This window comes from Sitophilus oryzae, unplaced genomic scaffold (assembly GCF_002938485.1).
Source record: "Sitophilus oryzae breed Bouriz unplaced genomic scaffold, Soryzae_2.0 scaffold_1532_pilon_pilon, whole genome shotgun sequence".
Taxonomy (NCBI): domain Eukaryota; kingdom Metazoa; phylum Arthropoda; class Insecta; order Coleoptera; family Curculionidae; genus Sitophilus; species Sitophilus oryzae.
This window is the reverse complement of record NW_022146206.1, coordinates 521,098-532,873: the sequence shown is the minus strand read 5'-3', so window position 1 is coordinate 532,873 and position 11,776 is coordinate 521,098. Positions and strand designations below refer to the sequence as shown.

At 31.0% G+C, this 11,776-nt stretch overlaps 1 protein-coding gene across 3 annotated transcripts in view; it reads left to right on the top strand.

The window, feature by feature from the left end:
• The first annotated feature begins 1,013 nt into the window (after positions 1 to 1,013).
• Positions 1,014 to 11,776, top strand: part of LOC115878832 (myosin-9) — a 53,799-nt gene continuing 43,036 nt past the window's right edge. For 2 of the 3 annotated variants that reach the window (XM_030895441.1, XM_030895439.1), the window contains exons 1-2: positions 5,123 to 5,214; positions 9,666 to 9,876. In XM_030895441.1, coding sequence (XP_030751301.1) covers positions 9,692 to 9,876 — 185 coding nt within the window. In that variant the 5' untranslated portion in view covers positions 5,123 to 5,214; positions 9,666 to 9,691. Of the gene's footprint in view, positions 1,169 to 5,122; positions 5,215 to 9,665; positions 9,877 to 11,776 lie in introns of those variants that run through there. The other variant, XM_030895440.1, reaches the window with a different exon arrangement.

The following is an 11,776-nucleotide window of genomic DNA, read 5'->3' as shown; positions in this document are numbered from 1 at the left end:
TTCTAATTGAAAATCAGCAAATTGTGATAAAAAAAGTGAATAATCGACTTTTTTTTATTAAATAAGTATTATTGTTTAGATGTATTCTGCAAGAGAGATTGCAACAGTTCATGCAAGGCTATTTGAACGAAGATGACGAATTAACTACTAAACATAACGATGAAAAGGAAGAAAGAGAAGTGGATACTATAGAAAGGCAAGAGCCCAAAATAAATTCTGATACTGAAAAATAAATTTCAGATTCTGAAGCACTGAATACAATATTACCAGACGATCGGCACTACAGAATTGTGATAGGCGGAAAACAGAACTCGTTAATCTTTGTACAGCGTCATAATTTCGTATGTTTTGAGCACACACAAATATTCTGTAATCACTGTTATACGGATTGATTTTTTCATTATTATTAAGTATTTTTGTTTTTAGATAATATTTATTAATTTGTTTTTTTTGCGTGTTTTATGTTATATATTTTATGTTTATGTTTGCTATTTGTAATGAAGCAAGTCAATAAATAATTGTTATTTTGTTTATCATATTTTATGTCTTTATTTTTCTTCTTAATTTTTTTAATTTTTATAAAGATTATGTCGTATTTACATGGAAAAACGTTGAAAACAATAAAACTGATAAGGTATTTTTTAAATTTATGTATAGGTAATATCATTTAAAATATTTATAGCACGCCCATGAATTGCTCGCTAACCGAGAATTTCGTTTCCCCCCTTACGGATGCCCCGTAGCTACAGAACGGATGGGCATCTTCCATTATAGCCACGTTGAATTTTTCGGCAGGCATTTTTTTAAATAAGGAAAAAAGCGCAAAATATATGGTGCTGCTCCCATATTACTTCACATCGGTGCCGGAGAGCGAGAATTTGAATCCCCGTCGCACTTTGTCAGTGCCCCCCTTTACCTTTTGTCGAATTAACTAGAGGGGAACCAAAATAATTATTATTTCTAGAAATGCAACCAGAAAAGTAAAGCAAACCGCGATGAGTTGCAAGAAATCGCTTCTAGGCTGGTTCCGGTCAAAACGCAAATAAACAAAAATCGCAATACAGTCCGGGAACGTCGGTGCGCGCGGTTCTCAGTACGTTCGTGTTGTTCTTACTTGTTGAAAAAAGCTTATTACCTAACAGGGTTTTCGCAATAATTAGTTTAACAGGTACGTAGACTGATTTTCCTTTCATTTGCATAAATTTGTTATGATAATATTCATTTTTTGAAAATCGGGTTTTAAATATCGTTGCGTATACCAATTGGTGATCTAATAGTTGTTGTGTTACAAAATATGTAGCAATAAGAGTTAGTTGGTTGCTATATTACGAAGATTTGTTATTAATTAAATATAAAAAGAGTAAAATATCGCAAAGGAAAAATAAATATGATATTAGTCCCTGGCGATGGAAAATCCAGAAATAATAAAGTAAGATCCTAATTAATAAACTGCAGCACTATGGGTTCAGGGAACATCTCTCGAATGGTTTAAGTCGTATCTGAGCAACAGAAGTTAACTTGTGAGGGTGGATACCAGCAAGTCTTCTAGCAAGCCAATAGAATGTGGAGTGCATCAAGGCTCAGTACTAGGCCCTATTTTGTTTTTTCTTTTTATTAACGACATTGCTAACATAAACATCAGTGGTAAAATATGTCTTTTTGCGGACGACACTAGCTTCACTTGGAGCAACAAGGACGTCACGGCACATCATAGGATTATATTAAATGACTTAATCACCATTAAATCTTGGTACGATTCGAACCTCCTGAGTCTCAAGATTTCTAAAACTAAAGCTTTGTCATATAAAAACTCACTGCAAACTTTTGTACTTAACAACACCACCATTGACGTCGTAAAATCTGTAAAATTATTAGGGATTGTTGTAGACAATTCTCTAAAATGGGACATGCATATCGACACTTTGTCGAAAAAATTAAGCTCTGCCTGTTTTGCATTAAGATCTGTTTCTAAGGAGCTTGACTTTGATTATTATGTACTTTTTGAGTCGCACCTCAGATATGCCCCTCCATTCTGGGGTACGTGTTGTGCGACTCAATTTGACCGCATTTTTAAGCTCCAGAAGAGAGCTATTCGATATTCACTGGGACTAAACAGCAGAACTCAATGCCAGGACTTTAAAAAAAAATAAAAAATATTAACTCTTCCTTCCGTATTTATATTTGAATCCGTTTGCCTAATACGTAAGCATGTATCAGCTTCTCAAGAAAGGCCATCTCACACTTATCCACTCAGGAACGGGGAGCAAGATTTTTATCTACCTACCCCACGCTCAGAGTTAGTTAAAAGTTCAATATTATACCACTCGAAAAAAATGCACAATCACCTGTCATTTGAAATCAAATCCAATCATTTTCTTCATTTCGCAAAGCATTGAAATCTTATTTACTTATAGACAAGGCTTTCTACGCCGTAAATGACTTACATTTTGATAATCGAATTTGATCTTGTAGACACTGGTCTAATATTTGCTATTACTATATTTACTATAATCTTATTAAATATTTGTGAATCTTATTTTTATTTTTTATTTTTTGACATTGTAAACATTTATAAATGTTCATTTTAAACAATAAGACTGACAATGTAATTTGTATACTTGTTTTGTATTCTATTTTGTTTGTCTGTCTGTTTACTTTACCTTTGTCTACAAATTGTAAAAATTTTTGACAATAAACGCATTTACTTATTTATTTATTTATTAAAATCAAATCCCAACCATTGTCAAAAAAAGTATTTATTAGTGACCGGTTGCGGCTATTCCAGCCATCATCAGACCTTTGTCAAAAACAGCTGTTCGTTTGACTTTATATTAATATATTTGTATCTCTACTCATAAACGAGAAACCCCAAAAAACACACGAAAATGGGACACCTTGTACAGGGTGGCCCACTAAGAATAAGCTCTCGGTTGTATCTCGGAAAGTATTAGTGGTAGAGCCTGCGGAAAAAAAAAATATTTATAACTAGATAGGCCATGAAAAATTGCTGGAAATTATTTTCGTTTTTCGTAGAATCTTTTCCGTCTTATTTTTTATTAGAATGGTCATAATCAAGAGGGCTAGGTTAGGGATACCGTGTTAGAAAATACATATATACAGCCGTTACTCGCTGACGAGTTTTCGACACACATAAAGAAGATGGTCACGCAAGACGTTTTCTTTCATGAGCTTTTCTGTGACTGAAAAGCCCGATACGTGATGTTATCTGCCTATCGCACTCCGGACATGTTAGAAAAATAGGTTAAGGGGTTATTGTTTTGTATTTATTTTAATTTTGCTAATATCTTTGGTTTGAAAAAAGCTATCAGGATGCGGTTGACTTTTTGAGCTTTTATTACTCTTTAGTGCCAGCTAAAATTACGCATACTATCGTATTTTTTTTTAAACGCGCAATATTTCTTAAATTGTAAGACAGCGCCCCCTATCGTCTACGTTCAAAAGTTTCTATTATTATTTATATGATATATTATAGAGTAAGGAATGCTCTTTTAAACGAGCTCCAGTTTGTTGGATTCCGATAGTCCAGTCCGGAGTTATTAATATTTAAATAAAAACAAATATAACCTACCCCCAACACTTTATTTTAACAGATAGAGAAAAATGGTTCCAACAAGAAAGATCCAAAATTTACCGAAAATTGCGAAATTATTATTTATAGTACCCCTTATTTAGGCAAAATTTCGTAAAAAATCAATTTTCTTATTTTCCATTTCAGTTGCGCCCTCTAGCGGCCGTTCTACAAACTTGAAAATAATTTCCAGCAACATTTCAAGGCCTCTTTGTCATAAATATTTTTTTCCGCAGGCCCTGCAGCTAATACTTTCTGAGATACAGCCAAGAGCTATTCTTAGTGAGACACCCTGTACTCTGTACATTAATAACTATTTTTTGTACTTGAAATCTAATAGCTAAATCTAAAATACAAAAATGAGAATTTGTCTCATGATATCTTTAATCACACTTTAATGTGTAATATTTGAGCTTCCGTATTTGAAAAATCCCGATAATTTTGTTGGTTATAAATTTGCTTCACCTTGTAGCTTGTGAACCAAAACCAGGATAACACATTACAACACCCCTATTTAAAAAAAAACGAATCACTTTCCAAGTTTTTGCTCACATATAATTTACATCCAGTATACAAACATTTAATAATTTATTTTGTAAGTTTTTGAAAATCGTATTGAAAAATGTGACACAATTTCAGACACATACTTTGTATTAGCAAATGGTAACTGGTAAAAAGACATACCACAGATAACATATAATATGTGTTATCTGTGCGTCATACTATAATAGAAATTCATTTACCCAGTAGAAGTTATAATTATAAAAAGCATTTTTGGTAAACTCTGTCTCAAATAGTTCCTGAAAAAAAATAATTTTTTTAAAAGGTCCGATTAAATTTATATCTCCGAAACTAAAGTTTCAAAAAAAGTCATACTATACTAGAAATTCATTTAAATTCATTTATCCAGTAGTAGTTATAAAAAGCATTTTTGGTAAACTCTGTCTCAAATAGTTTCTGAAAATTACTATCAATTTAAATTTTCACTTATATCAGATGTCTGTACTGGGTTAATAATGATATAAGTTTTAATTAAATCAAATTTGATTTTTTTTATTTAAACTGACCCCATAGCATAGCAGTAAAAATGTAGTAGAATCAATTACCAAACTTTCCAATTTTAATTTCTAGCATAATTTTATTGTATTTTTCTCCAAAAATATTTTGACCTAAAAATATAACATGGATTCAAATGCCAGTATTTTTTTTTCTTATTTAATCACATTTTTATGATAATTCACATTGGTTCAAACCGAAATTAATATAACCTGACCTTTTGTTAACCCAAATTCATACCAAATAAATAGAACTTTTTCGGCTTAAATTCAGTGTTTATTAACAAATTGATACAATATCCTACTTTTCAAAAAGCACTTGTATTTTTTAGCAGGCATATTCTAATCGAACGGTAAATTAAAATCAGCTTTTGAAGCGTGTTGAGCATGTGACTCCACAATATCCTATTACTTGACAGGTGGATATTGATAAGATTAAAAATGTGTTGTAATACCAATAAAGATAATTAAGGTAGCGTGGCATGTTACAGGCTTTTTTTGTTTTTAGCTGTTTTCGTGTAATACAGAAATTTGAAATTACAGTTTTGTGCTAATTATAATTGTAAAATGGTAAGTTTTTTCTTATACAATTATTTTTATTACTTTTAATTAAATTCTAGCACAGTAATAAGTGTAAAGTCTTAGTAATTATAAATTAATATGTTATTAGTAATGAGGAATGAATTGTATACGGATATATTATATTATTATATGGGGGGGGGGGGCTAGAGAGTATAATTTTGTTACAATCATAAACAACAATGTGTTTCCGCTCAGTTAAAATTATGCTTAGATACAGTTATATTTAGATTGATTTAAGTAACAATTTTATATTAAACACAAATTCAAGGTAATATTTAGATTTTACAATATTAAAACAATTGAAATTAATTTTAAGATACCTAACATAAAAATTATTTAATTTAATAACTGTCAATCTTAAATTGACAATAAATGCTGCAAAGCCGCTATTTTAACGAGTAAAATAGCTATTTATGTAACTAGTACCTAAAATGATGTTTTTTAGGACGAATCATTACTGTTTGCGGACGAGGCGTTAGCCGAGCAATTTTTGCAACTGCAAATTTTCCATATTTGAAATTATAATGTTTGAAAAAGTTGGCTTATAAATTCATATCTTAGTAACGAGTTTGTTTATTTCATCGCATTTTGACATGCATAGATAAATGCAACAAGTTTAGATTGGAAAGCCCGTAAAAATTTTAGGTCGCGAAATTATTTTGGGTCGCGACCGTTATACGCGATCTGGCGCTGCTATAGCGGTCGCTAAGAACAACGGCAAACAAAAACAGAAATAATTTTCTCTTGTCAAAGTCAGAATCTTCAAAAATCATGTGTCCACACTCCTGTCAGGAAAGCCAGAAATGTTTGTTTAAATTCATAATAGTATTTTAAATTGCCAAAACACATCAGAATATATCACAACCACAACTATAGGTTAATCAGTTTCTAAATTTTATACCTAGTAAGTGATTTAATTCAACTAAAAAGTATAGGATAAAAACAATTATTAATATAGAGTGTACTATAAAATGTCCTGCTGTGCTATGAAATGTGATTCTGCAAAAATGTCGTGAATACCAGTAAAATAAAACATAATTTTTGGTTTGGTTTGGTGTTTGATATTCTCCTTACATCTATTACAAACCTAAAGTGCTTTTAGTGAGTAACTGTATTTTTTTATTATTCTTTGTGTATAATAATAAAAGAATAAACAATATTTATATTTCAAGAAATATAAAACGAACCGCAATAGATATCAAACAGATTCATAAAAACTACTTACAATTATTGTACATAATTATATATTTTCAAGTGTTATTTGATGTTTGGTCCCATTACCAACATTACCTTATTTGGGTCTTCTACTAACAACAATCTGTAATGCCCGCGCTGTTTCGTGAAATATAAGTTTTAATCTATTTATTATCATTTAGTACATATTACAAACCTGAAAATTACTGATACGAGGAAACTCAAAATAATTAGAGACCTTTTACAAACATCTGACTAATTTATTTTCACGAATTTGTGAACGAGTCAATGTTTCGAATACGTTTTTAAACGTTTTACACATTTTGAATATCTTCCAGCCTATTCGTAAATTCTTGATCGGTGAAAAGATTATTTATAACTATATAATCTAGTACTTCAGGTTGCATTTTAAATAAAAAGAAGAACAAAATCAAGTTCGAAATTTGTCACAAAAACACACAAAATAATGAAAATATTTAGAAAAAAGGAACCGTACACGTCAATGTCAGCCAAGTGTCAGAGTTCAATTGAAATTACCACAGATTATCACTTCGAACGATTTGAAGTCTCGTGCGATTTAGTTTAAAGATTTTCGTGTTTTAAGCCTCCCATACAAAAATGTCCGTATTGGGAAGTTTTAAATGTATTGCTAAAGTATATTATATTATTATATGGGGCTAGGTAGTATAATTTTGTTACAATCATAAACAACAATTGTGTTTCGCTCAGTTAAAATTATAATTAGAACAGTTATATTTAGATTGATTTTGTAACAATATTATATTAAACATAAATTCAAGGTAATATTTAGATTTTACATTTTAAAACAATTGAAATTAATTTTAAGATACCTAACACTTAAATTGACAATAAATGCTGCAAAGCCGCTATTTTAACGAGTAAAAAAATATTTTACATTATGGTCAAGGTTTACTGAATATGTGATATTTAATATATTCTGACACAATAATTTGGCAAGTTATGGAACAAAAAATGACACTATAAATATATATTTTTTTTTCGAACGTCACAACAGTATTAATTTTTGCGACGTGATTGACAATATAGAAAAGTCATTTTAAAGCCTAGGCACTTTCCTAGGCATAAAAGTAAAGCACTTTTACGCCTAAGCATAAAACTAGTATAAAAGTACGAAAATATATTATTAAACTGACATAAAGTGTCAAATTCAACGAGCGTAACCATAGTTTCTCGATATATAATTACTTACAATGTATTACCTACTTTTCTACGACAATGTCATTATGACACAATGATGACACATTTAACATTGTCATTTGGATGTCATTATGGCGTTCATAATAGCACTAGTGCTATCATAGATAAATGAAACAAGTTTAGATTGGAAAGTGCCCATAAGGACAATGTAAACACTATTTGGCCCTATTCTCGCAACGGTCGCGACCCAAAACTTTTGAAAATTGTTGCATTTATCTATGAGTGTTATTATGAATTCATAATAACACGCAAATTTTAAAATAAGAAACATGCAAAAAAAGGTACCTAAATACGTTTATTTATTGTAATCATTAATTATAATATCAGTACAATTGGTTAAATTAATTCCAGACAATGACATGTGAGTTGTATTTTTAGAAAGTAAATTTATTTCCTGAGTGCTTGAACTTGTTGAAGATCCATCATTGCCAGAAATGTTACCCAAAACATTACATGACACTTTTTTCTTATTTTATTTGGATTTTTCTATATAGCTCTCTGCCACTGTGTTAGAGCGCCAACCACCATGTCTTTTAACAGTTAATAAATCCACTCCTGAATCTGCAAGCAATGACGCAGACGATCTATGGAAACAATGTCCAGTGTATTGTTGTGGATTTGGAAGACTTAGGAACAATGCTATTTTATACGGCATTTTCCCTAAAGTATTAATGCCAACGGGTTGCTTAATACATTTTCCATTTCTGTACCCCACAAAAAAATCGAGTATGCTCTGTGTTGCTTGGCCGCATCGCTATATATCTTCGAACCATTTCCACCATATTTATTCCTTCAACATTCCCTTTCGTTATAAAAAATCTCGTGATATCTTTGTTTTCGTAAATGGAATAATGACATGAATGCATTGTCCTTCATCTTTAACATTTTGCAGCTGCAGATTTGTCAACTCGATACGCCGGCAGGCTCCCGCAAGTCCCACTATCAATGAAACTTTTGTCAGGAAATAAGTTTTATCATCGGCTTCCAACAAAAAACGAGTTATGTCTTCTTTTCTTAAAATTCTCGATTTTCTTGACCGAAATCCTTCCGATTTTCTTTTTAGAAATGCAATTAAATGGACGTACTTACTAATATCTGTATTTTTCTTCACTGATATAACTGAACGTAGCATGGAATAATATACCCAAAGTGATGAAGCCTTCCTATGTTTTGAAAGATGTTCAAAATATGCCAGGAGATCCTTTTCGTTACTACTATTCTTGATTCCTTTCCCTTTGCACCAATCTTCAAGTTTTACATAGGCTTACTCGTACGTTTGTCTTGATTTTTCGGGATGTAGGGAATCGACAACGTTTTGCGCAATGCGTTCAATATCCGAAGGGACACTTTCAGAATCAGAATCACCCATATTAATATTATTTTTTGCTTTTTGCTAAAACTGAACATTTAACACAAAATTGAACATCAATAATTGAGTTGTCAAAGTCAAAATGGAAACAATCAACAAGCACGGTTACCACGGCGTCGACTAATATGGGCACCTGATAATTTTGAATTTTAATTTTTATGAGGATAACTCTGATATTTTAAATTAAATCAAATCTCTGTGGATCGTCCCTCGTGTCGCGTCGTAGATTAAATTTTGAATGATACACGTTCGATACGAACTTTTCAATGAAACTTGTGTTTCGATGAAAAAAATTACGTTCGTATCGAACTTGTATCATTAATAACTATTATATTATTTGGAACGTTTCAAATTACAGTTGGGGATTGGAGCTTTTGGTGGCTTTACACAGCAAAATAAAAAACTAAATCACCACAATACACCGAAACACTTTTACTTAAAAACTAGTTTTTAGTCATCTGCTGATGATTAAAAATGTAACGTCAAACGCCTGTAACGCTTTTCTCGCATGTAACGTCAAACGTACAGCCTCGCCACAAAAAGTATAATTTTTACTCCTAATAAAACAATATACTATTACTGACACAATAATTTGGCAAATTGTAAAACAAAACATGACACTGTATTTTTTTTTCAGACTACTAAACGTCAAAAAAACAAATCATGAGTGGTAAAATGTTTTCGACCAATCATTCGAAAACACCAGAATCTAGAATACCAGTACCATCGTCTCCTGTACCATTTCGCAGGCACAACAGTTTAAGACTGAAAGGTGAGGTAGGAACCACTCCTTACGTCACTCTTTCCAAAAGCAAACAAGGACATGACAGTGTAGATAATGTATCAATGTAAGTATAAATAGAACTGGCATAAGAATTACAATACAAGTTTTGCCGAAATATTTGAATCGTTTATTTTTGAAACGCCCTAAGCGACATTTTGCTAATTTTTCAGGAAATGAAAAAAACGTTTAATTTTATCAACTTGTGATATTTTCCTGAACTGATTTGGAGATGTTATTTGGACATATTTATTTGGTATTAAACAAAAAAAAAAAGAAAAAAATATTTTTTGGGTCTTAAAATTTGATGTTAAAAAACTGTACGTAAGACATAAAAAAACATTTTTTGTATTAATCGCAGTTTATAAAACTTAATTGGTGCTTATCCTACTAATTTCTATTACCGATTTTTAACCTTTTCCGGTTTACGAGCATGTGTATTCAAAATATGCTTAATAGTAATCCTGATATTCATAAGGCACCCAGCGTAACAAAGTTTCAATATCATCCAATTTGACCGCGGGTATTGGCAGTGGACCTTTGTGGACTCGTTCAGTAGGAAATTTTATCATTGCTTTTGATGTTTTTGGTTATCGAAAATCACTAAATTCATGCCAAGTAAAACCGTTTATATATTCACAGGCTCTGATAACATTATTTTTCTCATGAACTATGTGGTGATACTTAGATACCAGAAACTGATTTTTTTCGTTCCGGTCTTTTTGCCGTCCGATACGTAACATAACTTGTAGTATATTGGCCACCATTTTTTAAAATTTAAAATATCATTAGTGGCCACTTCTTTAACTGTGAATATGTTTTTAGCACTAACCAGAACTATTAATTCAATGTACTGATGCACATTATACAACCTGTCAAACCTTCTTAACTTGAAACCCGAATTGGATAAAATTGTGAAATTTTCTCGAAACGCTTTGTCGCTTTAAGGGCCATGCACATTTTAAGCATGCAATGATTTTTATTTTGCCCAGGGCAATTGTCACAAAACAAGCGTAACTCGGTAACATTCTCATTGATTTCCTTATGGAACAGACTAGATTTCCTACAAAAACAACTCAAGTGATGTCACCTGGGTTATTTCTGCACTAAACAGGTCAAACATAGTAACGAATTATACGCGGTACTCGTATTTAGGTTGTTTTTGCACCAAACGATGCATCTCTGCCAATATAATAATATTGTACAAAAACCCCAAAACAAAAATAAATGGTTCATTTATAATTTCACAACACCATTTAAGTTGGAACACATGGTATAAGAATATACATGGTCCGGCAATAGCACGTTGGGCATCTGTAGCTCCTAGAATAAAAAACTTGGGAATTTTGTTTAAGTGCAAACCTGAAGAATGTTTTAGGATGTATTTCAGGAAATATTTAAAACTTCTATAGGACGGCTCAAAAAAGTGTGAGTGGATCGGGAATTTTTTTTTAAATGGAACACCCTGTATATTACTGCATTTTTGGCTTCTATTCAGACCACTTTACATATTCCTAAGATATGAGTAAATATATTTCGATAGTTTCAGAGACATTAATAAATAAATAAAAAATGAACATCCTGTATGATTTAAGATTGCAATGTTTATAGCAAAGTAAATTTAGACCATCTAAAGTAAATACCTAATATAGTTTTGATTTCAGGACAGTTCTTATATTTTTAATATTTTTTAAGAAGGGCTGAAAAAAATATATTCTTTTTATTTATTTATCTGGAACTATCGAAACATACAGGGTGATTCTTAACCTATACGCATAAACTTGGGAAATTATATGCTGATGACAAATAATGACTAATAATGGAAAAAAATGTTAGTAAAATATTTTTAGATTCGGAAATAATTTGTGATATTTATAATTGAAATATTTATAATTGTAATTGAAATAAATAAGTTTTTTTTCACAAAAATTTATCAACTTTATCAGTAAATGCACAAATTCAATTTA